At 42.6% G+C, this 20152-nt stretch overlaps 1 protein-coding gene across 1 annotated transcript in view; it reads right to left on the bottom strand.

Annotated features, from left to right (window-relative positions):
* Positions 1 to 20152, bottom strand: part of hcn1 (hyperpolarization activated cyclic nucleotide gated potassium channel 1) — a 295539-nt gene that overhangs the window by 245865 nt on the left and 29522 nt on the right. The window contains exon 2 of the mRNA XM_033030982.1: positions 1994 to 2417. Coding sequence (XP_032886873.1) covers positions 1994 to 2417 — 424 coding nt within the window. The remainder of the gene's footprint in view (positions 1 to 1993; positions 2418 to 20152) is intronic.

The raw sequence follows: 20152 nt of genomic DNA, 5'->3' as shown, positions 1-20152 counted from the left end.
GGTAATAATGGACCTGGACTTACTTACTGTTAAGATGCACCCAATGGGTAAAACTCAAAAAAATGTCAAGGATGCATGGAGGAAGCAAAGATTTAATCAAATGAATTTTTATCCAGTTCTTCTCTGTGTTTCAGGTCACTAATAGTCCCAAGTGTTTGAAAAAGTGATTTCATATTCTGCGTAGTGACCAACAGTGCAATGATAGTACAGGACTATTCACATGACCATTGACACATGCAGTTTCATTGATTCAAGTATCAATCAGCCTTCATACATTAATTGAAATGACAAATTTGTCAAGATTTGGCATAGCAATTGACATAATTGACATTTAATTGTTAACATAATTTTCTCGGAAACGTACTTTCTGCTATTTGCAGTAATATACTGTCATACAGACATACAACACAGAAATAGGCACATCGGTCTAACTTGTCCATGCCGACTGAGATTCCAATTTAAATTGTTCTATTTACCTGGATTTGGCCCATAATCCCTCTAAATATTTTTGCATGCAAGTACTTATCTAAATGTCTTTTAAATGCTGTTACTGCATCTGCCCCAACTATTTCCTCTGATAAGTTTGAATGCCTGAAGAAGGGTTTCGGCCCGAAACGTCGCCTATTTCCTTCGCTCCATAGATGCTGCTGCACCCGCTGAGTTTCTCCAGCATTTTTGTGTACCTTCGATCTTCCAGCATCTGCAGTTCCTTCTTGAACACATTCCTCTGATAAGTTGTTCCATTTACATCTCACATAATCTGTCTTAGGCTTTCCCTGACTACTAAATTATACAGTGGTAGCCAAGGACAAACATTGTTAGGAGGTCTAGTGAATAGTGTAGATGGGACATGTTGGTCAGTTTGGGCCTTTCCCCACACTGTTTTGACTCTATGACTCCACGGCCAGGTGTTGTGTCGCCTGAAGTATGCTGGAGTAAAATTAATGAACATCAACTGATGAGAATGTGAAGAGCAGTAAGTCTTTATGTTATTAGATAATGAACAATGTGTATGAATGTTTTAGTTAAACCATATTTAGTGCATTAGAAATTGGTAACGTTCATACCAATTAAGCAACAACCAAAGCACTTTCAAAAATAATAAGCACCATGCAAAATTAGAAAGATCAGATAATTTCAGCTATTAGCCATACATTTTAATCTGCTCCTTGAAGAAACGTCCCTCTTGAACTAGTTTGATGTATATCCCTTATCATCTCTCTGCATAAGACTTCTTAAATTAATTTCTATTATCATTGAATTGAGGCACAAAATGAAACACATCCACCTGAGAACTGGACTGAAATAGCATAAATTGAGAAATCTTTAGAAGCTGTTACATAAGGGACCTTCAGGAATAAAATCAAGATTTAAAAAAATGTTATGTAAATACAATGTAACCCAATCGTATTAAAAATGACAAATGGTGTTGCTAAGTATTAAATACAATACTTTCTTAAAGTGGTGCCAAGCAAACAGTGCTATTCACCACTGTATTTGTTGTCCGTGGGGAGTTTGTTCAATCAAATAATATTCCACATCTCAATGTAAGATCCCATGCTTCCAACTCCCCATTATACTCTGACTTGCTGCAGGAATTGTGTTATAAGCTTACACGCACTGGGAGTTCAACACCCCCCAGTGTCAAAATTTCATTCAGGCATTGGGATAACTGGTTCTAAGATAATATTAGAAGGAGTCCTTTCAAACAAAGCTGTAAATGTTTGTCCATTTCCATCAGCTCCTGTGAATATTTTAAGCTCCGACTTGGATGAGATACACCACAGCAATCAAAACTATTTGTGACCACCCTCATAAGGAGGATTCTTCACCAGAGTCCCACGAGTACAACATGCAACGTTTTGTCTATACCTTGACTTAATGTCAAATCAAAACCCCTTTGAGTCAACAATATTTGCAGCCAGAAACATAATCTTCACAATATATCTACAAATTGTGCTTTGATACAAGATTTAATAAAGAAGTACTTTACCTCCTCCCACTGGTGTATATATCGAATAAGTCTTGAAAGCCGTAATAAGCGTAAGAGACTGAGAATTTTGGTAAACCTCACAATTCTCAGTGCTCTAGCTGTCTTGTAAACATCAGAATCAAATCCTTTTTCTATAATCAGAAATATATAATCCACTGGTATAGAAGAGACAAAATCTAGGATAAACCAGCTCTTCAAGTACTTCCACTTGATCACCTTTGGGTCCAATATGATTTCAGCATTGTCTTCCACAACAATTCCAGTTCTAAAATTGACTATCAAGTCCAAAAGGAAGAACGTGTCAGATGCAACATTAAAAATAATCCAAACGGTGGATGTCGACTCCGTGAAGAAGGTGATCCCCACTGGAATAATGATGAGATTTCCAACCATAAGCAGCAGCATTACCAAATCCCAGTAAAACCTAGAAAAGAGGGAGTAATGGAACACAGTAAGTAGAAGTAACCATAATTGTATCTATTATTTATTTCTAATTAGGTTAGATTCAAGGCACGCAGCAGAAAGATCAGAATGCTTGAATCACCACCGAAAGATGCCTATGCATTTATATCAAGCTTCAGATTTACGAGGACATGCTGATGGCAGTGGTGAAATTACCTACCCCAGAGTAGCATCATCAGAAATAATTCAAGCTTGAAATACTGCAATTCAAATATGTATTCTGGAATACATCCACTACATAAATTTCTATCTGGCTGACGCTCCATAGCTTTTCTGAGGGAGTACCGTACTCTTGGAGCTGTGGTTATTCTGATGAAAAGGTAAATCATATGTACTTTCTAATGAATTGCAAAAGATTCCTCCAATGCCTGGTATAATTATTATTTTCCCTCATGCGTGTCAAAACATGACTGCTCACATCTGCTCTTTACAAACAGGAGGCATACATAATAATTAAGTGCACAAATTTAAGGTGCTTTGTTTTCCTTCTGCCAAGTGGTTAAATGGGGATCAACAATGGAGTTCTGATCTGCATTTCATATTATCTTACACTGCAGGTGGGAGAACCTGAAGCTGGTCATTTGGTCAGCTGGGTAATATGGCTGGTTTTACTGTGGGCAGGAGACTAAAGCTTGTGGCTATGTGATATACATTTTCAGATGGTCAGTAAACTGTTTTTTTCCAAGAAACAATTATTTTCCTACAATCAAATCACCGTGTATTGTTGGGGGAGTCCAGAACCAGGGACCACAGTTTAAGAATAAGTATATTCATTCTGTTATATTTAAAAATACCAATGAACATATCGGGCTATCTAATCAAACATTGAGACTTTCCAAAGACTCTCTCAGAATGAACAGAAGGTTTTTATCCTGGTGTCAATATTCTTCATGGAAACAACAATTAACGAGTATTCTGATTTCAACAGAAGTATTTCAGGAGATACTTCATTAAGATATATGAAAATCCCCTATAAACATCATGAATGTGAGGACACAAAGTGCTGCAGTAACAGTGGATCATTCAGCATCCCTGGAGAAGATGGATAGGTACCATTTTAGGTCTGGACTCTTCTTCAGAGTCAGGGCCTCATCATGAGCGTGATGATTTCTTTATCTGCTTTTGCTATGTGACACCAAGGACTAACTAGATACGAGGTAATGAAAAAGATTATTTCAGTTAGTTACACCATGTTACAAACCTAGAGTCATACAGTGCGGAATCAGGCCCTCTCTCCAACTCATCAATGCCAATCAAGATGTCCCATCTGAGATAGTCCTATTTGGCCAACTTTGGTCCATATACCTCTAATCCTTTCTTATGCATGTACCTATCTAAATGTATTTTACATTTTGTTTTTATACCTGCCTAACTTCTCCCTCTGGCAGCTTGTTCCATATACCCACCGTACTCAGTGTGGAAAAAGTTATCCCTCAGGTTCCCATTAAATCTAATGTCTCTCACCTTAAACCTATGCCCTTTAGTTCTTGGTTCATCTATGCTGAGAAAAAAAGACTCTGTGCAATCACCCTATCTATTCACCTCGTGATTTTAGACACCGATAAGATCACTCTTCAGCCTAGGAATAAAGTCCTAGCCAGCTTAACCTCCCCTTGAGGCCTGGCATCATCCTTGTTAAACAACAAAGACCTTGACCAAGGTCTACTGGATCTCCCGGTTGCTCATCATTTTAACTCCTCTTCCCATACCCACACTGACCTTTCTCTCCTGGGCCCCCTCATTTGACAGAGTAAGGCCACAGGCAAACTGGAGGAACAGCACCTTACATTCTGCTTTGGTGGATAACAACCCCATCGTATGAACATTGAATTCTCCAGTTTTAGGTAAACGCTCATTAACCTGCCTGCCACTCATCCCCCCTCTCACTCACCCCCCCCGTAGGTTTACAAGGTTAATTCCCGGGATGGCGGGACTGTCATACGTTAAGAGAATGGAGCAGCTGGGCTTGTACACTCGGGAGTTTAGAAGAATGAGAGGGAATCTCATTGAAACATATAAGATTGTTAAGAGTTTGGACACGCTAGAGGCAGGAGACATGTTCCTGATGTTGGGGGAGTCCAGAACCAGGGACCACAGTTTAAGAATAAGGAGTAAACCATTTAGAACGGAGACGAGGAAACACTTTTTCTCACAGAGAGTGGTGAATCTGTGGAGGCAGGTTCTCTGGGCGGTGGAGGCAGGTTCTCTGGATACTTTCAAGAGCGATCTAGATAGGGCTCTTAAAAATAGCGGAGTCAGGGGATATGGGGAGAAGGCAGGAACGGGGTACTGATTGGCGATGATCAGCCATAATCACATTGAATGGCGGTGCTGGCTCGAAGGGCCGAATGGCCTACTCCTGCACCTATTGTCTATTGTCTATTTGTGTCCTTTCGTGTTTCCACCAGCACCCTCTGCTTCCTGGCATGAGGTCAATTTACTATCCAGTCAGCTAGCTTTTCCTAGATCCCAGGTGATCTACCCTTCCAGAGCAGCTGACCATGCAGAACCATATCAAATGCCTCACTGAAGTTTGCATAGACAACTACAGCCATGTCCTCGTCAAACATCTTGTTATTTTTTCATAATAATTAATCAAATTCATAAGATACAGTACAACCTTGTAAGTACCTAACCATGCTAACTCTCCTTAAGCAAAACCTGTCTTTCCAAATGAATGCATATCCCTCAGATTCCCTTCCAGTAACTTTATTACCATAGATGATAGGCTTACAGGTGTCTAGTTCCTAGGTTTTGTTTGCAAACCTTCTTAAATAGAGGCACAACATTAGCCATCCACTCATCCGGCACCTCGCCCGCGTCTAATTATGATTCAAATGGAGACACAAGAAACTGCAGACGATGGAATCTTGAGCAAAAGTCAAAGTGCTAGTGGAAATCAGCGGGTCAGACAGCATATGTTGAGGGAATGGACAGGCAATCTTTCAGGCTTGTTCAGCATAGAATATAGAACAGTACAGCACAGGAACAGGTCCTTCAGCCCACACTCTCCATGCCGAACATGATGCCAACTGTTATTTGCCTGCAAATAATTCATATCCCTCCATTCCCTACATAACCAAGGGCCTATGCAAAAGTCCCTTAAATGCCATTCTCGCACTTGCTACCACCACCATCCCCGGCAGCACATTCTAGGCACACAGATGCAACACACAGGCTCTCCAAACACAGCCGGTCCCAATAGGCCGCTCCGCTGGTATCTCTCAACCATTATGCATCGTAAGGAGCAGTCATGCTTGGACAATCACAGCTTATTTTTAAAGCTATTGTGCTCCTCCTCTCGGCTGCCTGCGCACTCTTCATCGAAACACTCAATACTCGGTATACGTGCAAATGCAATAGTGGTGCAAAATCCTCTTAGTGCATGATAACACAGTTTGGTTAAAACATATAACTGAGCATGAGAAAACAAAAAAAAAAAACTCCAGATGCTGCAGAAATGAAATAAAACAGAAAACATTAGAAACATTCAGCAGTTTTCTGTGGTGTCTCTGCGGAGAGGAGAAGCAGAGTGTGTATGACAGGGAGATAACATTTAATTTAAATTGGCCAACTCTGATAAAAATTCCAAAGACCAATTAACTGAAAATATTGACTTCAATATATTGTCCTGAAGGTTGTAAAGTGCCTAGTGCAAAACTCAGATGTTCTTCCTTAAGTTCTTGTTCTGATTTATTGGAACAGTGCAAGAGGCCAAAGGCAAAGGGAGTGAAATCAAAAAATAATGTACAAGATTACTCGGACTTCTAGAAATAACTCAAATATTTGGAGCTGGTCTTTTCTAATGAAAGGTTATCAGCAACATTAATTCAATTTCCTCTCTCTATAGATGTTGCCTGACCTGCTAAGTATTGGCAGCATTTCTATCATTTCATATTTCCAGCAGGTGCAGTATTTGCTTCATTTCCAGCATTGATTCTCTTTTCTCTCTGACATCATCTTCAGTTTAACCTGACATCATCTTTGACACGGACATTGAAGGTTGAGTGGCCTTTTCCTGTGCTGTACTGTTCCGTGTCCTATATATTTATTTCCCTCTACTTGCATTTTCTCCAGACTAAACTGCTACAATGTACAGTCCCACCTTCTGTCATTTGCTCTCTCTTCACCCAATCAAAGACATTTCCTTCTTTCATTCCATGTCACTTCATTTTCCACAACTTAAAACAGGTTTGATTTAACTCAAAATGTTCCAGGTTTCATGAATGGAAAGCTGAGGGCCAGCATCTTCAATGGTTGAATGGCGGTAGAAAGAGTCAACAGCTTCAGGTTCCTGGGCATACACATCTCTAATGATCTGTTCTGAACCCAAGACATTGATGCAATCACAAAATAAGCTCATCAATGTGTCTACTTCTTCAAAAGTTTTGGTATGTTGTGAAATAACCTATTGCACCTTTGCAAGGGTATGGTGGAAAGCATACTGACTAGTTGTATCACGACCTAGTTCAGTGATTCACATGCTAAAGGAGGCTACAGAAAGTAGTAGACATTGCCCAGTCCATCATGCGTACTGACCTCCCCAACATTGAAAAGATTTATAGGATGTGCTGTCTGAAGAAGGCAGCTAATATCAAAGACACTCACCATCCCTGCCATACCCTCTTCTCGATGCTACCATCAAAAAAGTGGTACTGGAGCCTGAGAAGAGTTATCTCCAGGTTCAAGAATGTCATCTTAAATTAACCTTCACAACCCTAACCACAACCCTACCTCAGCACTGAACTACTACAGATGTTGTACTACTATGGATGGACACAAAATGCTGGAGTAACTCAGCGGGTCAGCATCTACTGAGACGTTTTGGGTCGAGACCCTTTTTCAGTCAATACTACTTTGCACTACTATAGTTGATCTATATATTTTTGTTGTTGGACTGTTATGGTCTACCGTATTAAGAATAACTGATAACATTGTATATTTATTGCTGTTGTGTGGCATCTAATGTTCTTGTAAAGCTGTAGCAAGTAACAATTTCATTATCCCAGTTTGTATCCAGTACATAAGACAAATAAACACTCTTGACATTCCTGACCTGAACTGTTAGTTATGTTTCTCTCCAAAGAAATGCTGCCTGGCATGTTAAATGGTTCCAGCATTTTCAGGTTTAATGGCGAATGTTATGAGATTGAATCTCACCATAGCAGCTGGGGAATTTAAATTCAAGTAATTTAATAATTTTTTGAATAAATATTGCAGCTAGTGCTGGTAATGGTATGATTCGGATTGTCACAAACACAGATTTGATTGATAAGGACTGGCTGAACTGTACTCCAGATCCATAACAACAAGGTTGACTCTTGTGTAATGTCAGATATGCCCCAACAAGCTATCCATTTAACGCTGAACTATAAATAATTGCTAGTTCAGCCACCCACAGGAAATAAAGCAGCACATTGGAAATTACAAACGTGTTGTATCAAGGGTAGAGTATTTGTCTGAAGGAGGACCATCGATCACCTATTCACACTAGTTTGATATCATTCCACTTTAACATCCACTCCCTACACCAGCGACAATTTATAGAGGTCGAATACCCTACAAACCTGCACATCTTTGTTTCTTTTTTTCTATGTTTCTAAACCCCTCTAAATACCTCTGAACACCTCTAAACACCTCTGAACATCTCGATACCCCTCTATCCCCTTCTAAACCCCTCTGAACCCTTCTAAATCCCTCTGAACCCCTCTGAAACCGTCCAAACCCCTCTAAACCCCTCTAAACTCCTCTAAACCCATTTGAACGCCTCTGAGCCCTTCTAAACCCCTCTAAACCACTCTGAGCACCTTTACACCCCTCCAAACCTCTCTGAACCCCACTAAACCCCTATAAGCCCTCGTAAACTGCTCTGAACACCTCTATACCCCTCTAACTTCAAAACTCCTCTGGACCCCTTTGATCCCCTCGAAACCCCTCTAAACCTCTCTGAACCCCTCAAAACCCTTCTAAACCCCTCAAACCCCCTTGGACCGAGATGAGATTTTTTTTTTCATACAGAGTGGTGAATCTGTGGAATTCTCTGCCACAGAAAGTAGTTGAGGCCAATTGATTGGCTATATTTAAGAGGGAGTTAGATGTGGCCCTTGTGGCTAAAGGGATCAGGGGGTATGGAGAGAAGGCAGGTACAGGATACTGAGTTGGATGATCAGCCATGATCATATTGAATGGCGGTGTAGGCTCGAAGGGCCGAATGGCCTACTCCTGCACCTATATTTTTATGTTTCTATGTTTCTATGTGGGAGGAAACCAGAGCACCCGGAGGAAACTCACACGATCACAGGGAGAAGGAGCAAACTCCACATGGACAGCACCAAGGACAGGATCAAACCCAGGTCTCTGGCGCTGCGAGGCTCTACTACTGCACCACTGTGCCGCCATACAAATGTGCTACCTATGCTGTTGTGGATTATGGGCAGAAGTGCTTGACCAAATGTCTGCGAATTGACCCCAAAATAATGGGTACTACATTCTAATGCATGACCCTACCAAATCTGGCTTTCTCCCTCATGATCAATTTAGCTCACACAGTACTAATTGTAGATTTGACATGAAATTCCCAGATCTTTGTGACACAAATTCCCAAAGATTATGCGCAGTGTGGAGATAAAACACCCAAAAGGATTATGTTAAAGACAAATAAGAGACTTTATCACAATTTGGACAATATCAACAATATTCCCCAATGGACATTTGCAAAACAAATAACCTGGTCATTATCACATTGTTCCATCAAGGGTACAATGGATTTCAAATGCTGGAATCAAGTCTACTCCACCATTCATGGCTAATCTATCTTTCCCACTCAACCCCATTCTCCTGACCTCCCCATAATCCCTGAAACCCGTACTAATCAAGAATCTATCAATCTCCACCTTAAAAATATCAATTGACTTGGCCTCCACAGCTATCTGTGGCAATCAATTCCATAGATTCACCACCCTCGGACTACAAAAACAAATCCATCTCCTCTCATAACATACCTTTTATTCTGTGCCTATGGCCTCTGGCCTCTGGTCCTAGACTCTCCCACTGGTGGAAACATCCTCGACATCCACTCTATCCAAGCATATAAAATTATTAAGTGCTTGGACAGGCAAGATGCTGGAAACATGTTCCTGATGTTGGGGGAGTCCAGAACCAGGGGCCACAGTTTAAGAATAATGTGTAGGCCATTCAGGACTGAGATGAGGAAAAAAATTTTCACACCGAGAGTTGTGAATTTGTGGAATTCTCTGCCTCAGAAAGCAGTGGAGGCCAATTCACTGGATGCATTCAAAAGGCAGTTAGATAGAGGTCTTAGGGCGAGCGGAATCAAGGGATATGGGGAGAGGTCAGGAATGGGCTGCTGATTTTAGATGATCAGCCATGATCACATTGAATGGCGGTGCTGGCTCGAAGGGCTGAATGGCCTACTCCTGCACCTATTGTCTATGTATCTATGTATTTTATAAGTGATTGGATTAGGCCATTCGGCCCATCAATACCATTCAATCATGGCTGATCTATCTCTCCGTCCTAACCCCATTCTCCTGCCTTCTCCCCATAAACCCTGACACCTTATCAGGGGTTCACTATTCAGTAAGATTCAATGAGGTACCCCCATATCCTTCTAGACTCTAACGAGTACAGGCCCAGTGCCGTCAAATGCTCATCATATATTAACCCAATCATTCCTGGGTTCATTCTCATAAATTAGACTAATTCCTGGGATGCATAAATTGTCTAATTAAGAGAGAGAAGTGAGGCTCAGCTTACATCTGTTGGAAATCAGAAGAGTGAGTGAGGTCCTGATTGAAATAGATTACATACAGATCAGCTTTGCTTCTGTTAAATACAAGTGGCGCAGTGGTAGAGTTGCTGCCTTACAGTGCCAGAGACCGGGGTTCAATCCTGACTATGGATGCAGTCTGTACGGAGTTTACACATTCTCCCAGTGACTGTGTGGGTTTCCTCCCACATTCCAAAGACATGCAGGTTTGTAGGTTAATTGGCTTCTGCAAATTGTCCCTAGTATGTAGGATAATACTCGCATATGGTTGGAATGGACTCGATGGGCCGAAAGGAATATTTCCATGCTGTACCTCTAAGCTAAATTAGGGCAGTCTTAAAGAGCTAAGTGGCCTTCACTTGCTCCTTAATCATAACTTTGTATGCAGCTTAATTTATTACAAATTATGGTATTAACTGAAATGATTCATCCAAGTTATAACTTTTAACTAACAGTTTCAATCAAAAGGGATTTAGTTTGGGATTTCCTGATGCAAAAATCTTGTTTCACCCGTACCCAAACAAAATTCAGAACACGTTAGAGATTGTGGTAAGGACTCAGCGCACTCCATTACCAATCTCCAGTCGTGCTGTAAATTCAATCAATTACAAACAGCAGCAAATGCAAAACAAGTTCTTATTCTGCAATATTTTCTGAAAATGACTGCCATGAACAAAATTGGATAAAGCTAGATTTATTCTTCAGGAAAAAAAAGCACAAATTGCAACATAAACTCAGCAGGTCAGACATCATCTGTGGAGGGAATGGACAGGCGGTGTATTAGGGTGGGACTCTACTTCTTTCTGATTGTAGTAGGTGGGGAAATTAGAAAAGAGAAGTGGGGATGGGTCAAAGCTTGGCAAGTGACAGGTAGATAATGTGAGAGAGGTTGGGTTTGATTCCCAGATGGGTGGAGGAAATGCCAATGACTAGAGGGTAGAAGGAGACAAAAGGATGTCAGATAAAGATACATTTAATGTCAATGTAAAGCCAGAGAGAGGGATATGGGTGGAAGGAGGAAAGAGGAGGGATAAAAAGTGAATGGGGGTCTCAGGGATGGGACTCAGATGAGTGAATAAGGAAGGGAAAGAAGCAGGATGACTGGGGTTGAAGAGTAAGATAAATGGGTGCATAATGGAGTTGGGGAGCGGGGAAATAAGAAAGGGAGAAGGGAGTGTGACTTAATATTGGAGAACTCAATAATCATACCATTAGATTGTAAGGTATCCAAATGGAATATGAGGAATCTGTTCCTCCAGTTTGCGTGTGGCCTCACTCTGACAATGGAAGAGACTAAGGACAAAGGGACAAGGGTGGCACAGTGGCGCAGCAGTAGAGTTGCTGCCTTACAGTGGCAGAGACCCGGGTTTGATCATGTCTATGGGTGCTGCCTGTACGGAGTTTGTATGTTCTCCATGTGACTGTGTGGGTTTTCTCCGGATGCTTGAGTTAATTGACTTCGCTAAAACTGTGAATTCTCCCTAGGTTAATGCTAGTGTACAGGGTGATCGCTGGTCGGCACGGATTAAATGGGCCAAAGGGCCTGTTTCCGCACTGTTCCTCTTAAGTATAAAGTTAAATATGGGAAGGGGAATGGGAGTGGGAGTGGGAGTACCAATAGATAAGGCAGGTCTTGGCTAAGTATTTGGCAAAACAGTCCCCTAGTCTACTCTCCATACAACAATCAGAAAGACAGGTCCAGACTGGAAACGTCGCCTGTCCATTTCTTCCACTGATGCTGTCTGACCCTTGCTATCTGTTCAAGATCCCAGCATCTGCAGTTCTTTGTGTCCCTCTTTATTCTTAAGAAGATGTGAAATGCACAATAGCCAATAATGTTTATTGCTGGCAGGACACATCCCACTGGCAAGAGGGAAAGACAGCAAGGCCACTTGTAACCGCCCCCCAGCAGAAGGTAATAGATTGGCTTTGGAAGAGGCACTAAATCAGTCACTGGCTCATGTTTCATTCAAAGGTTTAGCACTAGCAGAAATAAATTTAAAAAAGCATAAGTTTAGATTTAACACTTTTCCATGTTATTACCGAGTGATTCAGATAATCAGCAATCTTCACGGTCAAATTCTGGACATGCACCATTCACATGGTAATTTTCTCTTCTCTCTTTTGAAGGCTTTGATTGGACACAATTGACCTAAATATCTGTGTTTGATCATTTTAGAGGACATTATAGACAAGCTGACAATACAAAGCTGGGCAAATAGAAAATCCATTTGGAACGTGTTCCTTCCCTTCCCCCCCACCCCCACCCCCACCCCCAACGACGTCCACTGTAATCAAATGGGAACCAGTAACAAGACAGGAAAGCAATTCAATATGATCTTGGCTCATGTATCCCAAACCTCAACTTCTCCCTATGGGCCAGATCCCTTTAACTCTCATTTAATATTTAAAAAAATATATACCTTCGAAATACATTTAAAAAACTGACCTCCACAAGTTCCTGGGGTAGAGAATTACAAAGTTTTGCTACCCTCTGCAAGAAAAAATTTCTACACACTATGGTTACAATTGACTGACTCTTATCTTAAAACTGTCCCCTCATTCGAGATTCTCCTACATGGTTCAAACTCCATCTTCAAGTTTTTTGATGACACCACCATTGTTGGACGAATTACAGATAACAATGAGTCAGAGTATAGGAGGGAGATAGATCAGTAGGATCTACTGAATCCCACAACAGAAAGCAAACAACAAACAACACTTGGCTGAGCAAGACACCTTGTGTCACGTTTATTCCAGAAGTTTCTTTTACCTACATTCTCACCAATGATAACCCATGTGCAGATAAGGCCAATGAGTGCATCTGACCTTGGAGTTGTTATTGAGCTCTTGTAGCTGGACCTTCTCGTGAGGCTGCTGGCGAGTGGCCAACGGTGACAGGCTGTATGCAAAACTAACGTGGGCATGAAGGCGCCACAGCTCCCCCCTCAGCCACCGAGTCATACAAGGTGGCAATTGCCTGGCTTTGTCCTGCCCCGTACCAGTCTGGCAGGTTGATTTTATGGCCTGATCTTGTGTGGTACTGCAGTGTGGGAGGTCTTTGACAGGAAGTGTTGGGGTCTTGTGATTTCGCAAATTTTTGGGTGAGGTAGTTTTGGATTTCATGCACCTTTGATTCGCCAGGCAGGATGCCGTTCTCCGTCACGCAATGCCTGAGGAAAGTGACAATACCATATTCATTGAGGCACCAGAACAGTAATCCAAAGTGTTTCTTGTGTTCATCTTCGCTGGAGTTCGCTATCAACACGTCGTCGATGTATGCGTAGACAAAATCGTGGCCGGAGAGTACGTAGTCCATGATACGCTGGAACGATTGTGCTGCGTTCCTTAAACCAAATGGCATCCGTAGAAATTTGAACGTCACGAACAGAGTGACCACGGCTGTCTTGGGAATATCGGCAGGCTCGACTGGAATTTGATTATACGCTCGCAAAGAGATCGATGCTTGCGAACACCCGCTTACCCTGTAGGCTTGCAGAGAAATCCTGCAAATGTGGGATGCCTTATCGATCTGGAATAGTGGCATTGTTTAGTGAACGGTAGTTGCCACAGGGTTGCCAATCTCTGGGAGACTTCTTCGGGACCATGTGAAGAGATGATGCCTTAGACCTGCGGATGATCCCGAGCTCCAACATATGGTCAAATTCGGCGTTTGCGACTTTGAGGCGATCTATGGGTAACGTACGCGCTCTTGCCGAAACTTGCGGGTCTGAATATGATGAGTGTTTGATATCATTGTGCCGGTAAGACGGAGTTATTAATCGTGGAAATTGTTTAAGTAACTCCTGATATGGGCCGGTACTGCGTTGGAGGCTGGTAAGGTGAGAAATAGTCATTGCCGGATGACAGATGCAGTTCATCTGTGCGAGGATGCAGTAATCACTTAAGCACCGCTTATTAAAATCCACCAGCAAAGAAAAGTGTGAAAGAAAATCCGCTCCGATAATTGGTTTTGATATAGACAATAGACAATAGAGTCATACAGCATGGAAACATTCCCTTCAGCAAAACCTGCCCACACCGACAAACATGTCGCATCTACACTAATCCTACCTGCCTGCATGTGGTCCATATCCCTCTAAACCTGTCCTATCCATTTATCTGTCTAAATGTTTCTTAAATGTTGTGATAGTACCTGCCTCAACTACTTCTTCCGGCAGCTAGTACCATAAACCCACCACACATCATGTGAAAAACTTACCCCTTAGGTTCCAATTTAATCTTTCCCTCGTTCACCTTAAACCTATGTCCTCTGGTGGTCGATTCCCCACTCTGGGCAAGAGACTCTGTGCATCTACCTGATCTATTCCTTTCATGATTTTGTGTACCTCTATAAGTTCACACCTCATCCTCCTGCGCTCCAAGGAATAGTCCTAGCCTGCTCAACCTCTCCCTGTACTCAGACCCTTGAGACCTGGCAAAATCCTTGTAAATCTTCTCTGCACCCTTACCAACTTGACAACATCTTTACTATAACAGTGTACCCTAAACTGAACAAAATACTCTAAATGTGGCCTTACCAACATCTTATATAACTGCAACATGACCTCCCAAATTCTAGACTCAATATTCTGACTGATGAAGGCTATTGTGTCAAAAGCCTTCTTGACAACCCTGTGATGCCACTTTCAATGAACTATGTACCTGCAATCCAAGATCCCTCTGCTCTACAACACATCCCAGAGAATTCCCATTGTAGGTCTTGGCCATGTTAGACTTCCCAAAATGCAACACCTCACATTTCTCCGAATTAAATTCCATCAACCAATCCTCAGCCCACCTGCCCAACCGATCAAGATCCTCCTGCAATTTTTGACAACCTCTACAGTACCACCCGCTTGAATGTAATCTGCAAACTTGCTAATCATGTCATGTACATTCTCATCCAAATCATTGATATAGATTGTCAAAGTACTCAGGCTCCATTTTCATACTTCACTGAAATAATAGAATTAGTATAGCCTGTCACAGTTATCTGGACTATACCTCCTCCCACCCTGCCTCCTCAAACACACTATCCCATACTGTCAACTAAATATTGTACTTTGAAATATTAGCTTTAGATTGCTAAATTAAGGTGCACAGAATTATTTTTTAAACTCAATTAACATATCGCATTTTACATATGTATGGTTTTAATTTCTACCTATCATTGGAACTAAATATATTTAAAGTTTGAAATAGGAATATTGCTGTTGTTGAGCATTTTTCAAATCTATTATCAACAGTTAAAGATTCCAAGAGATTCAAGAGATTCAAGAGACATTTATTTTCACATGCACCAATTGGTACAGTGACATTTGTGGTCACCATATAGCCATACGAATAAAAAAGATCACAGCACATGATAGACTTTAACATAAACATCCCCACACAGCGGAATCAAAGTTTCCCACTGTGAAGGAAGGCAGCAATGTTCAGCCATCCTCCTCTTTGATGTTCTTTGTTGTTCACCCGTGGTCGGGGCCTCCCGAGCACCCCCGCAATCACCGCTACGGGCAGCCCGATGTTTAGGTCCTCTCGCCAGGAAGATGGAAATCCGACGTCGGAACGGAAGAACATTCTCAGCGGCTTGGACTTCTGAATCGGCCACTTCCTACCGGAGTCCGCGGCTCCCGAAGTCCACAGGCCAAGCTGGGCGGAGATTCACGCTGGCGGCCCTCGGCAAAGGGATCCCAGGACTTTGCAATGTTGAAGTTAGCGCCGCTCGCGCTGGAAGCTCTGCAAACCACAGCTCCGCGATATTGAAGCAGCAGGCCCAACACGCCGGAGCTTCAAACGGTGATCCATGTAAGGCATCGCCTGCTCCGCGATGGCAAATCAGTGCTGCGCCGCTGCTGAAGCTCTGGTCGGTCTCCGGTCTCCGGCAGGCAAAGGCCGCGCCAATCCAGATGGTAGGCCGCGAGGAGGGGGGGGGGGGCAAAGATGCGACTCGGAGAATAGTCACATCCTCACCAGGAAGTGATTGGGAAACGGTTTCCCCCATACCCTACCCACCGCTCCCACATAAAAATACAAAAAAAACCTCCAAAACATACTTTTTAAACAGACTAAAAATAACAAAAAGATTGAAAAACAGACAGACTGTAGGCAGAGGCTGCCATCATGTGGCGCCCCTAGTGGTGGAATGTTTCAAATTAATGTTTTGATATGTTTCAGTCAACATTCCTGGTGGCGGCGCGACTCGTTGCAGCGGCTCCTACAGCCTGTCTGTCTTTTTTTTATTTTTGTCTAGTTAAATGTAGTGTTTGTGTTTTTTTAAGCTTGGTTTTAAATGTGTATATAACCATATAACCATATAACAATTACAGCACGGAAACAGGCCATCTCGACCCCTCTAGTCCGTGCCGAACACATAATCTCCCCTAGTCCCATATACCTGCACTCAGACCATAACCCTCCATTCCTTTCCCATCCATATAACTATCCAATTTATTTTTAAATGATAGATGTATATGTGGGAGGCGGGGGGAGGGGGAAACTGTTTAAAATCTCTTCCCTGTCCGGGAGACCCGACCTTTTCCCTGTCGGTTCTCCGTTGTCGTTGGGGCCTAGCACCGTGGAGCGGCCTCCAACCTGAACGACCCGGGGGCTCGGGAGGCTGCGGATCTGCGGACTACTCACCATCGTGGGGCTGGCCGGCCTCGGTGCGTGGGGAGCGGTGGTGACTCGCTGCTGCGACTCGACTCCTGGGGCTCGGAGGCTCCAGCAACGCAGCCGCAGGTCCGGTGGACTGGGACATCGGGAGCTCGCGGGTCCGGGGGGAGAGAGAGACCGCTTCCCGGAGCTCCCACAACGCAACTTCTCCAGCCCGTGTCGCGGGGTTGGAACGACCCAGACCGGGACCGTACATCACCTGGCGCGGCTTCATGGCCGTGGGACTCACCATCGCACGCTGGGGCTCCGACCTTGTACTTTCAGACCGGGAGCGGGGCCGTAAATCGCCCCGCGTGGCCTAAAATGGCCGTGGGACTTAGCATCACCCGCCTGGAGCTTGGACATCGGGAGAGAAATTGAGAGCAGGGGAGAGAAAAGACTTTGCCTTCCATCACAATGGGTTCACTGTGATGGATGTTTGTGTGAACTTAATTGTGTGTATGTCTGTAGGACATTGTTTTTGTTTGTATGGCTGTGGAAACAAAATTTCGTTTGAGTCTCACTGGGGCTCAAATGACAATAAATTTGTATTGTATTGTATAACCATAGACAGATGAAAACCGATCTTGTAGTATAATCAGCTCTGTTATTTCATCTTCAACATTCATAATGATTAAAACCCATTGCAAATAATCTTATAGACATTGAAAGTATTCATTTGAAAAGTCATATAGAATCCTCAGTGTTAATGTACAATACTAAATTCCTCCATTGATGAACTGTACACTGCAAGGGCCAGGAAGCGAGCGGGCAAGATCATCTCTGACCCCTCTCACCCTGGCCACAAACTCTTTGAATCACTTCCCTCTGGAAGGCGACTCCGGATTGTCAAAGCTGCCACAGCCAGACATAAAAACAGTTTTTATCCACGAGTAGTTGCTCTACTCAACAGCCAAAAATCTGTAGCCTCCCTTTGATCTGGTATTTTGTTGGTTCACATGCTTGATCAATGGTGTTTTATCATTAATGTTTTATTATTATTAATGTTTAGTGTTTTCTGAGTCATTTGTAACTGTCACTGTATGTCATGTTGTTACTTGTGGGCGGAGCACCAAGGCAAATTCCTTGTATGTGAATACTTGGCCAATAAACTTACTTACTTACTTAAAAGCACACTTGCTTGAGACTTTCACTGAAATACTGTACATATTATATGTAACGTTCAGCCCCCACCTTTCTCCACATGAAAAACACCCTCTCTAATCTCCAATCTGACTGTTGTCATAGAGTCAGAAAGTAACAGACAAAAACACACGCAGAAGCCGGTCTTTGGCTCAATGGGCCCACGGTGACCATCAACCATCCATTTACATTCACTGTGCATTAAGCCCATTATTGTTCTCCCCACAACTTCAAGAACTCCCTACCTCTGATTCATTCATTGAACAAACATCCTTAAAATTTGTGCTGCAAAGTATGTTGCATTCTTTGATCTATATGCTTCCTATTGTTGCCATTTAAGGATCCAAGTCCTATAAAGGCTAGAACATCTAAGAATCAACAGGAGCACAATTGTGCTAATCAGTGGTTTCTTTGCTCAGAGAGGTCTATTCGACGTCTCCTGTGAAGGCACAAAACATTTATTCTTATAAACAGCATTTTATAAGATGACAAGGCATCGAAAGAGCTTCAAAGGCCTCATTACTTTGGGCACCATTACGGGATAGTCTGCATAATCATAACAGTGTGTAGGAAAGATATATTTCCTACATCAAAATACAGATGATGATTTCTTTAGAAACCTATGGCCATATTTTAATGAAGTAGTTTCACCACAATCAGCAGCACCTCAGCCAGGTTAAGGGTGAAAGAGGAAAGAGGAAAGTGTCAGAAGAAAGGAAGCTACAATGAAATCATCCAGTCCACAGGCTTCTGACAAGGTTCGTTAGAGAGGCTATGAATCTGACTCCTATCACAAATGTCATATAATTTGTACTCGGTTTCCAAGAAGAGAACAGATGCTGTCTGCCAAATATGCTGTCTGATAGTTATTACTTTGCAATCTCCCTTTTTCACATTCAGGCAATGTTTTCTGTACCATACAGTCACTGTTCTGTAATTGTCTTTACTCACTGTTGCTGCACTTTGTAGGAGCATGAACTTAAATAGACAATACACAATAGACAATAGGTGCAGGATTAGGCCATTCGGCCCTTCGAGCCAGCACCGCCATTCAATGTGATCATGGCTGATCATCCACAATCAGTACCCCATTCCTGCCTTCTCCCCATATCCCCTGACTCCACTATCTTTAAGAGCCCTATCTAGCTCTCTCTTGAAAGTATCCAGAGGACCGGCCTCCACCGCCCTCTGAAGCACTCACAACTCTCTGTGTGAAAAAAGTGTTTCCTCATCTTTGGCTTACCCAAATGGCTTACCCCATAATGGCTTACCCTTATTCTTAAACTGTGGCCCCTGGATCTGTTTACAAAACAAGATTTACAAAAGGGAGACAGGGAATCATGTGATAGTCTACTTCTCCATTCAATAATGGCTGACCTATCGCTCCCTCCTAAAGGGCCTATCCCACTATGAGGTAATTCAAGAGCTCTCCCGAGTTTAAAAAAAATCAAACTCGTGGTAAGCACGTAGAATGTACGTAGCAGCTACGTCGGAGCTCCTGGATGTCTCGTAGTGGCTCGTAATGATAACGGCAGGTACTCGGGAATCGCTGGTAACTCGTGAAGTTTTTTCAGCACTGTGAAAAATGTGCACGAGAGCCCCGAGTACCTACGAACGGCTATTACTGTAATTCTCCGAGTTTGAATCAGGGGAAACTCGGGAGAACTCATGAATTACCTTGTACAATGGGACAGGCCCTTAACCACATTCTCCTGCCTTCACCCCATAACCTCTGACACCCATGCTAATCACTAATTTGAGTCCCGATCCAAAACAAGATGTACAAAAATGTTTCCAATGACAAGTTTGTTTACTCTAGCACTGAGCTGACTAAGCACATTACATTGGATTCAAATGTTATTGGAACTTTTAATGGTGTCAATCTATTGCCAATACTGCAATAGAACTGCAAACACTTCTTAAATTATGACAGAAAAATATTTAAGAAATATTTGTGAACGCTGAATGATGACTTTATCCATGTAAATATGTAACTAATTCGCATACCTAATTTTAGATCAGCAGTGCTGCCTCACAACTTCAGCTAACCAGGTTCGATCCTGACCTCTAGTGCTGTTCATGAGGAGTTTCCATGTTCTCCCCGTGAC

The sequence above is a fragment of the Amblyraja radiata genome, chromosome 1 (assembly GCF_010909765.2).
Source record: "Amblyraja radiata isolate CabotCenter1 chromosome 1, sAmbRad1.1.pri, whole genome shotgun sequence".
Taxonomy (NCBI): Eukaryota; Metazoa; Chordata; class Chondrichthyes; order Rajiformes; family Rajidae; genus Amblyraja; species Amblyraja radiata.
The sequence above is the reverse complement of the archived record's forward strand: the minus strand, read 5'-3'. Positions and strand labels throughout refer to the sequence as shown.